Source organism: Geotrypetes seraphini, chromosome 11 (assembly GCF_902459505.1).
Source record: "Geotrypetes seraphini chromosome 11, aGeoSer1.1, whole genome shotgun sequence".
Lineage (NCBI taxonomy): Eukaryota > Metazoa > Chordata > Amphibia > Gymnophiona > Dermophiidae > Geotrypetes > Geotrypetes seraphini.
The window spans coordinates 138,891,102-138,911,550 of NC_047094.1; the positions used below are offsets into that span (position 1 = coordinate 138,891,102).

Here is a 20,449-nt window from a genome sequence, read left to right on the forward strand (position 1 = left end):
AGATATTGCAAGTCAAACAGAGCAGAAAAATATTAACAAATTTATACCCATGTTTTAAGCCTTGTATTTCAGTTTTTACACTAGCAATCACTTTGGTTCAAAAAGCATTGGATAGAAACATAGAATAAGACGGCAGAAAAGGGCCTTTGGCCCAACAAGTCTGCCCATTCAAATAACCCTCCCCCCTAAGTTCTTCTAATGTTGATCCCATTTGTTTTTAAAGTAAGTCACATTACTGGCTTCAACTACTTGAAGTGGAAGATCGTTCCAACGGTCAATCACCCTTTCAGTGAAGAAGTAATTCCTATAGATAGAGCAACTTTTTCTCTACCAGATGTCAAATTTCAGGAGGGTGTTTTTTTGTACAGAGAAGAAATTTGCAATGGAATTCTGGTTAGTTAAAGCAGCATAACTTGAACTATTTGAAAGTATTAATGGTATTTGTCCTTGGAGAATTCTTCCTATATTCAGGCTGAACTGTGGAAGAACAATACATTATATATAATTTATTTTATTTTAAAAATTTCTATACTGTTTAAACCTAAACAGTTTACATAATTTTACATACACAAAGCTGGTCTATTGAAAAAACATCTTCTGAATTCGGCATTTCAACAAGAATGGTTAGACAATCAAGACAGCTTAAAATAGAAAGTGGCATACTAACAATGCCAAGTAAAAAGAAAGGCAAATCACTTTCAGATGTGACAAAAAAGGTGTCCAGTTTTTTTGAAGATGAGTACAGTAGACTGTGTCCTGTAAAAAAGGACTATATTTCAGAGTTGAGGGGGGAAAAAGTTCAAAAGCAAAAGAGGTTGCTGCTAAGCAATCTGAAAGAGATGCTTGAATATCTCAATAAAAAATGGCCCAGAGTTATCAAGCAAGTGGACAGACAAGATGGCCGCAGAGTAGTGAGGACGCCGAGAATACTTTTTCCTGTCGGTATATTTTTCCTACCCATTTTTGGGCTTAACTGAACCACGATGATGCCAAAAAGAAGAGGTAGAGTGGCTGCTTCAGCCCGGCAGCTGGAACCTACTTTGATCAATCCTGAGGTGATTACAGGTTTCCTTACATCTTCACCTTGGGGCGAACCGGCTTTGCTGAATTTGAGGAAGATTTCAGTATTCGGGAGTGAAGCATCGCTTAGTCCCATGGGACCAGTGCCACCTCTGCAGCAAGATTGGGGAGTAGCGGCATCTCCGCAGTGTCGGGAAGTAACATCGCCAACGGAGCTGGTGGGCTTACTGACTTTCCATGTTGCTGTGGCTGGGACATCAGAGAAGACTGCGGAAGTTTCAGCAGTTGAAGAACAGATACCACCGGTTCTTCCACTGGTTAAGACCTACTGAATTCACACTAGGGTCAGTTTGGACTGCTATGGACTCTTTGCATAGGCTATGTGCTGGAACCTTTCCCCTGGTAAATTTGCAGGTACAGAGATAGGACAAACTTCAGGAGGAAATAAAGGCTCACGGAGAAAAGGTTAATCACCTAGACCAACGTGGTTACAATCCTCTCAATCCACTATACTATAGGATAGATTATTGTTCGCTAGGAATGTTGAAAACTTTGAAAACTATACCAAATTGTTGAATCTTAGGATTTTTAACTTTCCCAAAGTGCTGACAATGTCTCCTAAAGACTTATTTTATAAGTTTTTTGAGGGAAATATTCAAATACCCGGAGACTGGGCTTCCTCCTCTCCATAGGATATATTTTCTGCCAATATCAAAACAGAAGGCTTCTGCTCCAGCAGTTCATCTGAGTCACCAAGTCCTTAAATATAACCAAAATTTTGGAAACTTCAGAGGACGAAGTCATTTGTTGCTTGACATTTTTGGTGATATTTCTTTCAACAAGACAAAGAGGTACTTCTAAGGCTTTTTTTTTAGGCTCAAAGAGGTGACCTTTCTGGATAGTAAGATCTGTATGTTTCTGGACGTCTCAAACAACTCAGACCAGTAGAAAAAGTAGGGGCCACATTTCAACTAAGATATCCCTGTAAGTGTATGATCCTTTTGGATCAAAATTCCTGTGTTTTGTTGTTTTTTTTTAACCCTCTCAGTTACAATTTTTTCTTGAAACAAAGGGAGTAACACTGTCTAGTGCCCCTAGTGAGAAGTAGGGTCCTGGTAATAATTTGAAGATGTAACACTACTAACTTGATTTTTTTCCTTTGAGTATATCATTCTCTGTGATGTTGTGAATTGTCTCTCCTAAATGTGGGCTATGTAAGAGTCTGAGTTTTGTTAATTTCTTTGGAATCAATAGATCCAAGTTTTTTAGTTTCCTTTAAGTTGTAAAATGTGGCAAAATCTCCTTTTCAATATATATAATGCTATGTATGTGTGTATATATTAACAGTTACTGGATGCTAGGGTCTACTTTGGGGATTAGCGCCCAAGAAAAGGATCTGGGTAACATCATAGACAATACGATGAAACCTTCAACCTAATGTGAGGCAGTGGCCAAAAAGCAAACCGGATGCTAGGAATTATTAAAAAAAAAGGGATGGTTAACAAGACTTAAGAATGTCATAATGCCCCTGTATCACTCCATGGTGCGACCTCATCTGGAGAATTGTGTTAAATTTTGGTCTCCTTATCTCAAGAAAGATATAGTGGCGCTAGAAAAGGTTCAAAGAAGAGCGACCAGGATGGTAAAGGGGATGGAACTCCTCTCGTATGAGGAAAGACTAAAACAGTCAGGGCTCTTCAGCTTGGAAAAGAGACGACTGAGGGGAGATATGATTGAAGTCTACAAAATCCTGAGTGGAGTAGAATGGGTACAAGTGGATCGTTTTTTCACTCCGTCAAAAATTACAAAGACTAGGGGACACTCGATGAAGTTACAGGGAAATACTTTTAAAACCAATTTCAGGAAATTTTTTTCACTCGGAGAATAGTTACGTTGTGGAACACATTGCCAGAGGATGTGGTAAGAGTGGATAGCATAGCTTTTTAAGAAAGGTTTGGACAAGTTCCTGGAGGAAAAGTCCATAGTCTGTTATTGAGAAAGACATGGGGGAAGCCACTGCTTGCCCTGTATTTATAGCATGGAATATTGCTACTCCTTGGTTTTGGCCAGGTACTAGTGATCTGGATTGGCCACCGTGAGAACAGTCTACTGGGCTTGATGGGACCATTGGTCTGACCCAGTAAGGCTATTCTTATGTTCTTATAAATAAAGAATTTTTTTTTTTAAATGGCCCAGCTTCTCAAAATTAGTGAATTAAGACCAAAATGGTTCATTACATTACATTAGTGTCTTCTATCCCACCAATACCTTTCATCTGGTTTGTGTATGCTCTGCATATCAGAATGTTAAGCTGATGCTTGCAAGCAGCATAGTCAAGGATGACCATAAGGATTTAATGGGAAAAACAGTTTGCAATTTGGAGTCAAAAATTGTATGCTCCACAGGTGTGATGAGTGTCCTGGTAAAGGTGCACTTGGAGCCTACCTTTTCAATGAATACAAGGATATTGATCCTGAAGAAATTGGATCCAAACAGATCATGCCACTTTAGATGTGAAACAAATGGCAGTCGAAGATTTTATAGCTGTGCTTGGTGAAAAGATTACAGATCTCTCAATACATCATTACATTTTGAAACATCAAGCACATTACTTGAAAACAGTCAAAGAAAATTTAAATCCTGATGAACTTCTTGTTCTAATGGGTTTTGCTGAAAATTATTCCTTTGCTGTTCAGGGTTTCCATTGGGAAAATAGCCAAGCCACTTTGTACCCTTTTATTGTCTAATTCTAACTTAACAGTGAAATTCATGAGTGTTTGTATCATTAGTGACAGCTTAAGGCATGATACAGTGGCAGTGCACATTTTTGGGGAAAAGTTGATTCTTTACATAAAAAGCTTACTTTCTGCCAATGTTAGTACATAAGATATTTCAGTGAAGGCTCTGCTGCAAAATACAAAAACTTAAAAAATTTGTTAAATATCTGCTATCACTGTTCTGACTTTGATATTAATGCTGATTAGATTTTTTTGACACAGCCATGGTAGGCCACCCTTCGATGGAATTGGTAGAACTGCTAAAAGGTTAGCAGCATGTACAAGCTTAAAACAGCCAAATTCTTTCACCAAGTGACCAGTTAGTTTTGTGACCAAAATTTGACAAAAATCAAGGTTTTTGTCTGTTTAAAAAGAAGAAAGAGTCTGCTAGACTCAATCAAGAAAGATGATTGGGACTGCCTTTTCAATTGCTGAAACTCTCCAGTTAATGCTTCTCTAAAAATAGAAAATCTTAACCTGGACAATACATAGCATGTGTTTATGATAACAAACTTTGGGTTGGAAACATTTGCGAAGAGCATGATGCGCTCATAAATGTCCATGCATCCTCATGGACCAATTCACTCATTTCATTGACCATCTAGGAAGGACACTTGTTGGAATTTCTGAAAGACCACATTTTGCAATTCTGCCTGCACCAATCACAGTATACTGGTCGACAATATACATTTGGCAGAATCAACAATTCAACTCATTGAAGATTGTTATTGCATAATGTTATGAAATTTAAATGACTATGGGCTTGGTAACTATAAAGAGACCCACTATAAGGCTTGGGAACCATGGCTAAGAAAACCCACCCACCCGTGGCTGGACTTGCCTGGCTATCGGGCGTGACCTCTTGGCGATGGGGTTGTCAGTTTGATAAACTGGCAGTGGTTAAACCACCATGGACCAACGCAAGTTTGGCAATATTTAATAACTATTGAATAAATGTGTAGTAATGCTTAACACAATTCCTTTACTACTAAACCCTTAGTGCTTGGCAATTTTTAGCCCTGTGCCACAATTAAGTTTTAAAAACAAGCAATATAAACCATAAATTATGTGTGGTGTAAAGTTCTTTCATAGTTCAACTCGAATATTTGAAGAACACTCCAATGACAAATACACAATTAATATTTTTAAATAGTTAGTTACGTTGCTGAGACTATCTGAATTCAATTGCAAGTTTCTTCCCTATACCAAAAAAAACACCCTCCTGAAAATTTGATATCTAGGTAGAGAAGAAACTGGTGTCAAAACTGAAATACAAGGCTTTAAAAATGGGTAAAATTTGTTGTAAATATTTTTGCTGCCTTTAAATTTTCACACATGGATAATCAGTAGTTGAGCAGGTACACCAAGCGAGAAGAAACAATTTAAATTTGTTACAAATCTATGGCACCCCAAAGATGAAGCCAAAAATTAGCAAATTGAGTTTTTGGCCAACTTTGGCATTAGAAGAGCACTTAGCCTAGACTTTTGAAACTCTAAAGCTTATTAAGTACAAAAAGTTGTACATCTAGATTAAATTTCAAGCTGATGTTAGCAATACTCTGTGTACAGGAGGTCCTTGAAGATGCCTATTTGTTTCGTACAACACGAACAAAACTTTAGGGCCTCTACTTAGGCTCCTCTTATTACATGAATTTCATGTTTTCGAGGTTGAAACTTTGCAGGTCTTGCCACTGTTTGCCCTGGGATCTGTAGTTTCAAGTTTATTAGGATTTGATAGACCGCTTATCAAGGTTATCTAAGCGGTTTTTACAATCAGGTACTCAAGCATTTCCCCTATCTGTCCCGGTGGGCTCACAATCTATCTAACGTACCTGGGGCTATAGAGGACTGAGTGACTTGCCCAGGGTCGCAAGGAGCAGCGCAGGGTTTGAACCCACAACCCCAGGGTGCTGAGGCTGTAGATCCAACCTGTAGCATAGAATGTTGCTAAATATTAGGGTTTTTGCCAGGTACTTGTGACCTGGGTTGTCCACTGTTGGAAGCAGGATGCTGGGCTAGATGGACCATTGGTCTGATCCAGCATGGCTGTTTTTATGTCCCTTTGATTAAATTATCAAGTTCCAAGGGATGGAGCTGAAATGTTACCAGCAGGGATTTTGGTATCCTCCCTCAGTAAGTACTGATCTGGTGGGGATGATCTAGGTGGTCAAATCAGTTTTTAACTCATAATTATTTTTTTTTTAATGTGTAAATGTCTTATTGAATTCATAAAATGCAATAATTCAATACAGCAATTAATCTAATGACATTTAAGCCCTTCCACCCTCCCCCTAACACAATTGTAAAAGTAGATGAATTAGGAGTACAAACCAGAAAGACAAGTCAATTAGCATGTATTCTACAATAGTCATCTAAAAGAGCCCAAACCTTCTTAAAAGATCAAACTGAACATCACCTAACAGCAGCTATGTCTTCATATTTGTGTGTAATTTTCTTTAAGTCCCTCCAGACCAGTCCAGAACCCACCCGTGGTTCTTAATACCAGTTTTTCTATCTCCTGAAACATTTTTGGCTAGCTTGTTATTATCTGTTAGATCTATAATCTGGAGGACCCTTGTCTTTAGTGGTTTTCTGTTGAGTGGTTCATTAGTTCCTAGGGCTAGCTTTTTCATTTTAGTTGCCTTTGGTCTTCTGCATAGTTGTGATAAATACTGATTAGTCAGGGGATTGCACATGTTTTTAATTAAGGACATCACAGGATTGTCCAGAAAATCCTAAAGTTGGGAAAACTGCAAATTGACGTTTTCCCCTTGAATTTGATTGTGCTTGATCAGAAAATAATTTAAAATAGTTTTGAAGTCCTTCCTGGGTTTGCTCAAAGCCATTGACTATATAAAGCTCTGTTTTTCTTAAGATTTGCTATTTAGCTTAATGGGATTTTCACACTAAACAGTGATACATTGGGAAAAATAATTTTTATGCAAAAAATCTAGAAGTATTTTATTAAATGAACCTTCAATATCTGCACTTTATTGTGAAAAAATAAGAGAAATATAACATATTTCACTAATAGCTAAGCACATACGTCTTTGTATCATCTACCAACGGTGTTCCAAACACTGAGGCATTCAATATCTTCTTAAGATAGGTTAAAGCCTTTGATACTGTTCAACTCCTTGCAAAAAGGCTTCATACTGCACTGGATCTGTGGCGAAGTCACTCACTTGGTTTGTCAACACAGTAAAGGTAGTTAATGATGCAGCCTAGCGAGATGTTAAGATTGGCTCTTCTGACCACCTGTCCACTGGATTTGCCAAACAGGATTTGCGTGAAACAGGAAATGTGATTCAGATCCAATCAAAGTATAAAGTGACGTTCTTCGGGTTACCTGCTTGAAAACAAGCAGGTACCCAACAAACTGGGCACTGGTGTTCAACAGCTTTGTTTAGCAGTATATTAGTGAAGTTTGTTAAATTTCTGTTGTTTTCCACAATAAAGTGCAGATATTGAAGGCTCATTTAAAAAAATACTGCTAGATTTATTGCAGAAAGTTTTTTAATCCATGTATAATTGAGTGTGAAAGCTGTTAGGATGGGAGGACATAAGAGAAGTGGAAAGACAGTGGTCTAAGCTGAAAGGAGCGATAAAAATGGCTACGGACCTTTATGTGAAGAAAATCAATAAAAACAAGAGGAAAAAGGAAGCCGATATGGTTCTCCAACCTAGTGGCTGAGAAAATAAAGGCGAAAGAGTTGGCGTTCGTGAAATATAAAAAAAACCAAGAAGAGGAGAGCAGAAAGGACTACAGGGTGAAACTGAAAGAAGCCAAGAGAGAGATACGTCTGGCGAAAGCACAGGCGGAAGAACAAATGGCTAAAAATGTAAAAAAGGGAGACAAAAATTTTTTCAGATATATTAGTGAAAGGAGGAAGATGAAAAAAGGAATTGCTAGGCTAAAAGATGCTGGGAACCAATATGTGGAAAGTGATGTGGAGAAAGGGAATGTGCTAAACAAATACTTCTATTCTGTGTTCACAGAAGAAAATCCGGGAGAAGGACTGAGATTGTCTAGCAAAGTTGCATGGGAAAATGGAGTAGATTCTGCGCCGTTCACGGAGGAGGGTGTTTATGAGCAACTTGAAAAACTGAAGGTGGACAAAGCGATGGGACCAGACGGGATCCATCCCAGGATACTAAGGGAGCTCAGAGAGGTTCTGGCGAGTCCTATTAAAGACTTGTTCAACAAATCTCTGGAGACGGGAGTGATTCCTGGGGATTGGAGGAGAGCGGATGTGGTCCCTATTCATAAAAGTGGTCACAGGAATGAAGCAGGAAACTACAGGCCGGTGAGCCTCACTTCAGTTGTTGGAAAAATAATGGAAGTTTTGCTGAAAGAAAGGATTGTGTACTTTCTTGAATCTAATGGGTTACAGGATCTGAGGCAACATGGCTTTACAAAAGGTAAATCGTGCCAAACGAACCTGATTGAATTTTTTGATTGGGTGACCAGAGAGTTGGATCGAGGACATATGCTAGATGTAATTTACTTGGATTTCAGCAAAGCCTTTGATACAGTTCCTCATAAGAGGCTGTTGAACAAACTTGAAGGGCTGAAGTTAGGACCCAAAGTGGTGAACTGGGTCAGAAACTGGCTGTCGGACAGACGTCAAAGGATGGTGGTTAATGGAAGTCGTTCGAAGGAAGGAAAGGTGAGTAGTGGAGTCCCTCAGGGATCAGTGCTGGGGCCAATCCTGTTCAATATGTTTGTGAGTGACATTGCTGAAGGGATAGAAGGAAAAGTGTCCTTTTTGCAGATGATACCAAGATTTGTAACAGAGTAGACACCGAAGAGGGAGTGGAAAAGATGAAAAAGGATCTGCAAAAGTTAGAGGAATGGTCTAATGTCTGGCAACTAAAATTCAATGCAAATAAATGCAGAGTAATGCATTTGGGGATTAATAATAGGAAGGAACCGTATATGCTGGGAGGAGAGAAGCTGATATGCACGGACGGGGAGAGGGACCTTGGGGTGATAGTGTCCGAAGATCTAAAGGCGAAAAAACAGTGTGACAAGGCAGTGGCTGCTGCCAGAAGGATGCTGGGCTGTATAAAGAGAGGCGTAGTCAGTAGAAGGAAGAAGGTGTTGATGCCCCTGTACAGGTCATTGGTAAGGCCCCACTTGGAATATTGTGTTCAATTTTGGAGACCGTATCTGGCGAAGGACGTAAGAAGACTTGAGGCGGTCCAGAGGAGGGCGACGAAAATGATAGGAGGCTTGCGCCAGAAGACGTATGAGGAGAGACTGGAAGCCCTGAATATGTATACCCTAGAGGAAAGGAGAGACAGGGGAGATATGATTCAGACGTTCAAATACTTGAAGGGTATTAACGTAGAACAAAATCTTTTTCAGAGAAAGGAAAATGGTAAAACCAGAGGACATAATTTGAGGTTGAGGGGTGGTAGATTCAAGAACAATGTTAGGAAATTCTACTTTACAGAGAGGGTGGTGGATGCCTGGAATGCGCTCCCGAGAGAGGTGGTGGAGAGTAAAACTGTGACTGAGTTCAAAGAAGCGTGGGATAAACACAGAGTCTAGAATCAAAAAATAAGATTAAATATTGAACTAAGGCCAGTACTGGGCAGACTTGAACGGTTTGTGTCTGTATATGGCCGTTTGGTGGAGGATGGGCTGGGGAGGGCTTCAATGGCTGGGAGGGTATAGATGGGCTGGAGTAAGTCTTAACAGAGATTTCGGCAGTTGGAACCCAAGCACAGTACCGGGTAAAGCTTTGGATTCTTGCCCAGAAATAGCTAAGAAGAAAAAATTAAAAAAATTTAAATTGAATCAGGTTGGGCAGACTGGATGGACCATTCGGGTCTTTATCTGCCGTCATCTACTATGTTACTATGTATAAGTTATAGCTATAATACCAAGAAATTTGCTCCATTAAGCAAAACTAATAGCAAATTTTAAGAAAACCACAGCTTTATGTAATCAATGGCTTTGAGATAACCCAGGATGGGCTTTAAATTTTTTTAAAATTCTTTTTCTGATCAAGCATAATCAAATTTGTGGGAAAAACTTCAATTCACATAGTTTTTCCAACTTTAGGTTTTTCTGGACAACCCTAATGTCACAGTAGTTCTCAGTCCCCAAATGCTGGCAGGACAGACAAATCCCAATTGCCTGCACTGGTATGGTGTGACTTGAAGGAAAGAAAATTAGCAGGTAAGAACTAATTTATCTATGCTTTCCTGTTTGTTTTTTTCTCTTGCACAGTAATTATACGCATTCATCAATAAGACATGTTCCCTCCATGGATTCCATCTCCAGCTCAATTGAAGGACTTCATCTTACATCAACTAATGCATTATTGCCAGATGATGTTTACCAGGTGCCGTATTGCATAGACTTGAAATCTGTGGTGATAGTATTATCATTATTTAAATTTGTGTAAATTTTTACTTTAAATGCCCAGTGCCTTCTGGGTGATCTCAGGAGAGGTGGAGGCTTAAATGAGTAAACATTAATATAGAGACTGATGAAATTTTGGATTTGTCACCAAAACTGGTTCAGATTTTGAGACCAAAACTCTTCCTCCATCAGGCCTCCCAATGACCTGAAGGCCCACCCTGGTGGTCTAGTAGTAGTTGCTTCTGGGCAAGAGAATTCCCAGTTGCTTTTGCCCCTACCGATTCCTTAGCCGGAATATCTGCCAGGATCTCCTCAGACAGCTGAGACTGCTGTGGGAAATTCCAGTGGCCATCTTGCTGGGGATTGCTCTTGCCCAGAAGAGGCCACTAGATTAGCAGCATATTTAAAGGTAAGCTCAGGGAGGTCTGGAAGGGTTGTGTTGTGGTTAGGGTGGGCAGCCAGTCCAATAGGACCTGCCCTCTGCAAGGGTGAGTGTGGGATGTGGTAGTGGTAGCTGACCAGGGAGGATCCACGCTCTGCTTTGGTGGGGGAGACACTGTGTTGGATTTTGTTTTAGGCTGAAACCAAATGGCGCATTTTGGGCTGCTGATTCAGTTTTGGTTGAATCAGTTATCCTTTACATCAATAAAATATCAGATCTGGAGTGCCTAGGTGTAGACCTTAAGCAAAAAGGTAAGTGTTCTAATCAAATTCAAAGATGAGAAAAAAAATTACATCCCATCAGGAAAAGTTCATAATTTTATTTACAATTTTTATTTATTGCATATAACTGAAACAAATTCATTCAAAATGGTTTACAGATGTAAAAGACAAGTTAGGAAGGTGCGGAGGAAAAAAACATTGTATCGGTAAATTTTGGGGTGCAGCAACCCTGAAATGATTGAATTTTAGCATTGAAGGGGTCCAGAAAACAGGAAATATTTGAACTTTATTGCACCTTTAACTTTTGCAGTTAAGGTACAGTAAGTGCAAAGCCTGTGCAGTAAACATAATGGGTGTGCTCAGCATCTGTGTTGCATTTAGCACATTGACAGATAGCGCAGGAGCATTCGTACTATCTGCTAAAAACAATATTCAACCTTTCCCTAGTGATCCAGGATGGGCCTCTTTGTGCACTGGATTCACAATGGCAGATCTTAACCCTAATGGTAATCTCTCAATACTACTGTCACATAAACACAATAGTGCTGTTGGAGTCTTGGTGAGGTTTGCCCTAGGGAGTTGGCCATGTGGGAAGGGTCTGCCCAAGCAGGGGGAGTTTATATGGGGGAATGGAACATTGGGCCTTGATCATGGGATGGAGCTGAAGGCAGTGTTGAGGGAGTCAGAGTTTGGGGGGAGGGGGAACATGGATTGTGGCTGGACTACCAGGTAGTGCCACTGCATTTAATACATTTTTGAGTTAGCGTTAAGTGGAGCTGCATTGTCAGTAATCATGACAGCTAGCATATGGCACTGACTTACATATTAGCTGTTGTGGTGGCCATACCTCTCCCCACCCTTGTCATACCCACAACTCACCCCTACCCCTTGCTAAGTAGCTAGTGACGGTTTTTACTATACTGGCTGGTTCCTCCTTAACAGGTGTCATGCAGTAAATTCCCCTGCTAGCTGTTTAATAAAAGGGCCCTAAGTGAATAGAGATGATTTAAAAAAAAAAAAAAATTGGCCGGTATTAGCCTAACTGGTTTACGCAAGCCATTGTATGCAGCCTATATAATATATATAAGTATTACTATGTTAAACCAATGACCCTTTATTCTTCGTTCCTTTCTGCCCCTCTATTAATAATGACCAACTCCTCCGTTTTTGAGACTCCATTAAAATCCTTGGTGTGGCCTTTTGAGAGTACCCTGTTCTTTAAAGCCTAAAATAGAATGCTAGGTATTATCTAAACTAAACTAAACCTTAAGTTTATATACCGCATCATCTCCACGGAAGTAGAGCTCGGCATGGTTTACAAGAACTTAAAAATGAGAAAGGGTAGGAAAAGGTTTACATAAGTTTATAAATCAAGTGGAAAAGTAAGGGAAAAAAGAAATTACATGTTAGAGAAGAGCCAGGTTTTTAGTTGCTTGTGGAATAAATGGAGGGAGCTCAGGTTCCGCAGCGGGATGGTAAGGTCATTCCAGAGACCTGTGATTTTGAATAGAAGTGATTTTCCCAGTTTACCTGCGTGGAGAATACCATGTAGGGAGGGGAAGGATAGTTTTAATTTATGGGCGGTCCTGGTGGAGTCAAGGCACGAGGAGTTGAAGGAAAGTGGAATTAGGGAAGGAAGGATGCCGTGAATAATCTTAAAAGCCAGGCAAGAGCATTTCAATTGGATTCTGGAAATCACTGGGAGCCAGTGAAGATTGGCCAGGAGTGGGGAGATGTGGTCAGATTTACATTTTGCAAAGATCAGCTTGGCTGCAGTATTCTGAATAAGCTGGAGTCTTTGGAGGCTTTTTTTTTTGTTAAGCATAGGTAAATGGCATTACAATAGTCAAGTTTGGAGAGGATGATGGATTGAACAAGGATGGCGAAATGTTTTTGGCAGAAGCAGGGTCTTGCTTTCCTTAGCATGTGGAGGCTGAAAAAGCATGATTTTGTCAAGGAGTTGAGGTGGTCGTTGAGGGAGAGAGAGGAATCAATAATGATGCCAAGGACCTTGTTTGAGAACTCAAGGTGTAAGGCAGCGCCTGAGGGTAGTGCGAAGAGGGTGGGCAGGTGTTCTAACTTTGGGCCGAGCCAGAGTAATTTTGTTTTTGATTCGTTTAGTTATATCAAGAAAGGTATTACAGCCAGAACGAAAGAAGTTATCCTGCCATTGTATCGGGCAATGGTACGCCCGCATCTGGGGTACTGCGTCCAATATTGGTCGTCATACCTTAAGAAGGATATGGTGTTACTCGAGAGGGTTCAGAAAAGAGCGATGTGATTTATAAAAGGTATGGCAAACCTTTCATATGCTGAAAAATTAGAAAAACTGGGGCTCTTTTCCCTGGAAAAGTGGAGGCTTAGAGGAGACATGATAGAGACATACAAAATCATGAAGGGCATAGAGAAAGTAGAGAGGGACAGATTCTTTAAATTTCCGAAAACTACCAGAACGAGAGGGCATTCGGAAAAATTAAGAGGGGACAGATTCAGAACCAATGCTAGGAAGTTCTTCTTTTACAGAGGGTGTGATAGGACAGAGTATGGTATTGGGGTTCAAGAAGGGACTGGATGATTTCCAGAAGGAAAAGGGGATAGAAGGGTATAGATAGAGGATTTCTATACAGGTCCTGGACCTGATGAGCCACCGCGTGAGCAGACTACTGGGCACGATGGATCTCTGATCTGACCCAGCAGAGGCACTACTTATGTTCTAAATCAATTCTGTGGTTTACTCCTCCTTTTTGCCCTGCACTGGCTCCCTGCCTCCCTTTGTATTTAAGTACCTGGAAGACCGAGCTTTGCTCGGGAAAGCTGGCAATCATTCTGTGGAGTTCTCCACTCTCCCCCGACACTTTACAATCTATTCATGAGCTCCCTGTGTCATATCAACTTCAATAATAATGAATGTTTGCTTTTGTATTAAGATATTCTTCTCAACCCGATTGTGGGTGACTCCAATGAAACCCCCCAAAGAATAGCTATTGGCATAGACAAAAGCACCCATGGGCTACACTTATAAGAACCTAAGAATTGCCGCTGCTGGGTCAGACAAGTGGTCCATTGTGCCTAGCAGTCCGCTCACACGGCGGCCCTTAGGTCAAAGACCAGTGCTCTAACTGAGACTAGCCTTACCTGCGTACGTTCCTTTGAGTCATATTGGACTCCACTCTCCCCTACAAACCTCAAATTTCAAACCTATGGGAAAAAAATCTATAGTATAAGATTAATCGGACTTCTCTTCCATGACCACTATTTCGCCATACTAACACAAATGCTAGAACTATCTCAACTAGACTACTGCAACTCTATGCAGGCATAAACTCTACTCTCATCTGCAAACAACAGCTGATCTAAAACATTGCTATAAGACTAATATTCAAATTGAATCCATAATACCGTATCGCAACCTCCTTCACTGGTTACCCATCAACGAATGTATCACCTTCAAATTATGTATAATTCATATCCTATATGTAAACTCCACAGAATCACTCATTACATTACATTAGAGATTTCTATTCTGCCATTGCCTTGAGGTTCAAGGCGGATTACAAAAGAATTACAAAAACATATTACAAGAAAAGATATCTGGTAATTTCTAGAGGAGATAAAAGTGTGGATGAGGTTGCTTTGGGGAATTGGGAAGTGGTATTGGGAGTGGGAAGGAGCTAGTGGTATTAAGTCGTTTGCAGGAATTTCTTGAAAAGTAGGGTCTTTATTTCTTTTCTGAATGTTTTGTAGTCTGGGGTCATAATCAGTAGATTGGAGATTTGGTTGTCAAGTTTACTGCTTGTGTGGCTCATTGACCTCTTTATCAACTCATGGGCAGCCTCGGCCATAAACCCAAACTTCTGATCCTATCGTCTCCAAAAGGAATCAAATACAAACGCATATTCAACATACTACTTGTCTATATTGGTGTAAAGACCTGTGTGGTTGGCTGTGGTTGTCTGTCTTTCAGGCAATTTGGACTGGTTGGTTCCCTTTGCTTCTTGCTGCTTACCTGAAAGTGTAGGCTGAGCTTCCATCCATATCCTTTGGTCCTTCTAAGTGATCTGGTTATATCCTGGCCCTGTCAGTGCACAGGTCCTCGCGGACCTTCCTGCCATTGGTCTCTCTGGCAGTGCCAGTGCACAGGTCCCTGCGGACCTTCCTGCCACTGGTCACTCACTCTTGTGGGCTTACAGGAGTTAGGCTTATGCCCAACTTCCCCACCTGGGTCTTTCCCTGGTCCTTAGGGTCTCTTAATAGCCTCAGAACCCTTTTATTTCTGTGATAAGTACATATGCAAATCAGTTCTTTCAAAAGACAATCCGTCCATTCTCTCTTCTGATCCGTCTTTCAACAGTCCCCTCGATCAAGGCGTCCCTGTCCAGAAGGATAAGGGATATCTGGGTCCTGCCACCACCCTTCTAGTCCTTCAATGCTGACTAGTACCTCCCATACAGGACTCCAATCCCACCAGTCATTTCCCTCTCCTCAGGGGCTGTTCCACAAGTGGATGAGGAGACCTGTGATTCTTATGTTCCTGGGATGGGGATGTACACCCTGTCACAGCTTGGAATGGGCTTCCAACAACCATCAAGGCAGAGCCCAACTACATCAGATTCCGGCGAAAACTAAAAGCTCACCTCTGAAGAAATATGCCCCACAACAAATAACTTTAGGCATAATATGATCGCTACCTATTACGCTGCTTGCCTTTATAACAAAATATTAGGTTCTTGCTAATCTTCTTTCTTGTAAATTCATACTTTATTCTGGGACCAGTGGATTATTTCCCTCTATCCGCCAGGATTTGTAGGAAGCCTCAAACTTCAGAGACTTAAACCCCTCCCCCTCTTACCTCAACACTGTCCCTACGGACATCAGGCAGTCTTTAGGAAATTAGTAAATACCTACTTGTTTAAGAAATTCTTATCTGACTAAGAACTTTGTAACTATATCTGTGACTTGTTGTCTCTTGTATTTTATCACTGATTAGCCAGTTCTTATCTGTAAACTGCCTTGAACTCCTTGGGTATTGGCAGTATAGAAAATAAAGTTGTTATTATTAAAGCAGCCAGGAACTTCTGTAGAGGATAAGAACAAGAGAGAAAGGGGAATGGGGACACTGACAAATAAGAAAATTCTGCTCATATCAACAAATGCAACAATAAAAAATAAGAGAACAGGTCATAAAACATTAGAAACATGAACAACAGTGATACAAGGAGAGACGGCCTGTACTGTTAGAAGGGGGCGCCTAAACTAGGGACCCCCCAAAACCAAGTGCCTTTCCCTTTAGTTTTTCCTTTTCCCCTTTCTTTTTAATTTTATGCAATGTATCTTACCCACTTTCCTTATGTAGCATGTTTTGTCTGTCCCATTTTTAATATTTTAAATCATTAAAAAAAATTTTGTACAAATGTAAACCGTGGGATATCAAGACTAAATAAAGTTGAAAGTTGAAACTTATAAAGGCCGGTCAGAAAATAGAAATCCAGAAAATAGACAATCGGTGATTCAGCCAAGTATAGGGCGGGTTCCCGGAATAAAGTGTGGATTTACAAGAAAGAAGATTAGCAGAGGTAAGAACCTAATCTTTCGTTTTTGTACAATCCCACTTTATTCTGGGACCAGTGGGAGCAGTCCCAAAAATTCAGGGTGAGACTGAGCCTGCTGCCAACACAAAGGGACCAAAAGCAGCATTCTGCTTGGCCGCCACATCGATCCTGTAAAACTTGGTGAATGTATGCAAGGAGGACCAGGTAGTGGCCCTGCAAATCTTATACAGAGAAACAGCTGACGACTCTGCCCATGCACTAGAATAGCCCTGGATAGTCAAAGCTGCGTGCGCTCAAGAGCCATGCTGTAAGACCAAAGCGGTCCGGATCTTGCATTGCAATTGGTACCTGTGTGAGAAGGCGAGAATGACAAGGGAGACTGAGCCCCTGAACCTGCTGGAGCCAAACCAAATCGGCATTCCATGGCCATCTCGGCTAATTGGGTGCCACCAGAATCACCAGACCCTCATGGGCTGTTATGCACCTCTACAGATGACCATCATGGGCCACGGAGTGAAGAAGTAAAGAAGACCCTCCTAGGGCCAGGGCTGAACCTGAGCGTCCAGGCCTTCGTTTCCGGCCTCTTGCCGATGACTGAAGAAACGATTGGCTTTCTTGTTGGCTGCAGTCGCCATGAGGTTGAACATGGGACACCTCCAATGATCGAGAGTGACCACTTTCTGGGGTTCAGCGTCTGACGACAGTCTGCTTGCACGTTGTCCACTCCTGTCACATGTGCCACAGATGCAGCCCTGAGGTGGCTCTCCACCCATCAAAAGAGCAGCTGAGCTTCCACACTGAGGGACTCTTCGTGCCCCCTGACAATTGATGGAAGCCACCACATTGACATTGTCTGAGAAAACACGGATGGCTCGATGACTGAGATGACTCTTGAGGAGACGGGCCAGCTAAATTGCCTGCAGTTCCAGGCGATAGCCCACTTGTGCTCTGAGGGTACCAACTGGCCATGAATAGGAATAGATATGCACACAGCTTCCCATCCTTTGAGATGCGCATCTGCCGACAAGATCACCCAGTCCGAGACCAATGATACAAATGGGACAATGAGAGAGGATGCAACCACCACGCTAGACTGTTGCACACCACCATCATCCAGGACAGGGGTGAATATAATGGGTCCCGTTGTGGATTCCAGCATGAAAGCATGGCATCTTGCAGCGGATGCAGGAAGGCTCTGGCCCAAGGAACCACATTGATCAGTGCCATCATGATCTCCAGAACCCGGAGATACTGCCAAGCCGTCGGTACCAGAGTGGCCAGAAGGTCCCTGATAACTTGCTGTAGCTTCCTCTGATGGGACACGGGCAGAGACACTTTGTTCTGACCCGTGTGAAACCGAACTCCTAGGTACTCCAAATCCTGGGTGGGATCGAGGTGACTCTTTCTGAAGATAATCACCCAACTCAGACATTGCAGCAACTGTACCATCTGATGGACAGTCTGAAGCCCTTTGGACAGAGAGGGCACTCTGATCAACCAGTCATCCAGATATGGATGAACCAAGACACAATGGAGAGCAGATGGGCCGTCACCACCACCATCACTTTGGTGAAGGTCCGGGGTGCTGTTGCCAACCCAAAGGGCAGTGCCGCAAATTGGAAATATCACCCCAGAATATGGAATTGCAGGTACTTCTGGTGGTCTGGGAAATTGGGAATATGGAGAGCCGCCTCTGTCAGATCCAGGGAGGCTAGTAACTCCCCAAGCTCCACCAATGTGATCACCAAGCGCACACTCTCCATGCAGAATCGAGGGACCTTCAGGCTGCATTGACCGCCTTGAGGTCCAGAAGTGGTCTCCAATCGTTGGAACAATGAAGTATATCTAATATCTCCCAGAGCCTGAGTCTTGCTCCAACATGGGTTCTATGGCCACAATATCCAAAAGTCTGTGGACTTTGGCCTACACCCGAGCTAGCTGCTCCGAGCAGCTGGCAGGGTAATCTAGAAAATACTGTCGAGGACAGAGAAATTCCAACTTGTAACCATCTCAGAATCTCTAGAACCCAGCAGTCCGAGATGATGACCTCCCATTCCACCAGAAAGACTGACAACCGCCCCCTGATGCACGGAGAGGGAGACCAGCCTGGCATCAAAACTGTTTCTTGGTGGTAGCTGCCAGTCGACTTGCCGCAGACTGCTGACTGCAATACCCGCCAAAGTGCGGTCTGACGAGGATTGATGAACTGTGGAAGGGCCTGAGTATGTGCGAGAACACCGAAAGGGCCGAAAATGAGAAAGCCCAGAAGGGCGGGACCTGCTCCTATGCAACGCCTTGGGTTTACGATCCTGAACACTAGCCATAAGGCCACCCAGACCCTGACCGAACAGGAGCTGATCCTTGAAGGACAACTGGCTCAATGTAGCCTTAGAAGATGAATCACCAGACCATTGATGGATCCAGAGCATCCTGCAAGCGAAAACAGAATAGACACGAAGCTTGGCAAAAACGTTCAAGATGTTGTACAGGGCATCAGCCATGTAATCCACTCTGGAGATGAGAAAATTCAAATCCCGAAGGACCACAGTGCCAGGATCATGGCGCAGCTTGGAGTGGCATGCCTTAGCCATGAAAGAGGAGGCCATTGCTGCTTTGACCTCAGCTGTGGCCGAATCAAACAGATGCTTAACCTTTTCCTATTGTAATACATTTTATGCTACGCTGGTTCCAATCGTAATTATTTTAGCAAAGTTTTTTATTATTCACAGTTATCATTTAATAAGTCATAAGTCTGTAAATTCAAATATTTTGTGTTCCTGGCTCTTTATTAGTATGGGACATACGATGGCAAAGACATTTTTGGAATGTCCCCTCATCCGGGACACACGATAGGAAAAGGTTAAGGATAAAATCCACGTATCGGTCCTGGACATTCTTCAAGACCAACCCCCCATCGCTAGGGAGAGATGTGTGCTTGGTGATATGTGCCACCGAAGAATCCACCTTCGGAGAAGTAAAGCGCTTGTTAAAGCCATCCGCCATAGAATAAAGCTGTGCCATGGCTCAAGCACATTTCAAGGGACCCTCGGAAGTCTTCCAGATATCCATAAGAATCCAGAAAACAGGATGATCAGGAGTGATCTGGTCACTCATAAGGGAACATTCAGCAGAGACTGGCTGGTCCGCCTGTAATTTCAAATCCTGCAGAGAATCGGATATTAAATCCATCATATACGGGTATGAAGAACCTGCGCACAGTGGGTTCCTCCCCCAAATCACGGGCTCGGCACTGGTCTGGATCCTGGAGATCCACCAGATTCGCCATGTCTGTGGCCGCTGCAGAGCTGCCCTGTGAAAGCAGAGGAATGGAAAATGTCTGGCACAACTGCGGGCATAGTCAACTTACTCCTTGGTACACTTGCTGGAAGACAAGTCCCTATGACTGGCACAAAAGCCGGTAGAAGGGAAACAGACAGGGACTTTTTAACTAAGTATGCCTGATAAAGGATGTGCATACATTCCAGGGGGAAAACCATCTTCTGTGGCAGGAGCCAACTTCTGCACCTCAGATTTGGAATGTTTCAAAGATTTGAGGTTTTTCGCTGTATCCACGCTTACGGATCACCGAAACGCCAACAGCGTACTCCCCAGGGCCCTCTGACACCAGTTTTGCGGGAGTCAGGGCATGAGGTGATTGAAGATCCTCAGAGGTCAAAGGCACCGCATTCGAGCAAATCTCACCCCTTGCCATCCACATCGCATATGAAACATGGCTGCGCAACTGACAGCCATCCATCGCAAATAAGGCATGAATCTGGAAAAATCTAAAATGGCCACTGAGGCCATTTTGACTAAAAATAGCTCAACAAAACCACAGGAAACCCTCAAAAACAGATTTTAGAATTTTAAGGGTGGAGGGGATAGGTGTAGGACATGCAGGGAAACCACCTAAAACCCCAATTTTAAAGACCCCCCCCTAAAATCTCTTCATTCAAGCTGTTAGCTTGCTCTCACATAACCATGTGCTCATAGGAAAAAAAGAGAAATTTTACTCACTGTGCTGAATGAGAGAAACTGAATGCAACTTGAACACTGCTTGCAGG

General features: G+C 42.2%; 1 protein-coding gene across 1 annotated transcript in view; it reads left to right on the forward strand.

The window, feature by feature from the left end:
- Nucleotides 1–20,449, forward strand: part of LOC117368898 (protein MTSS 2-like) — a 157,311-nt gene that overhangs the window by 99,844 nt on the left and 37,018 nt on the right. Inside the window, exon 10 of the mRNA XM_033962642.1 lies at nucleotides 10,039–10,153. Coding sequence (XP_033818533.1) covers nucleotides 10,039–10,153 — 115 coding nt within the window. The remainder of the gene's footprint in view (nucleotides 1–10,038; nucleotides 10,154–20,449) is intronic.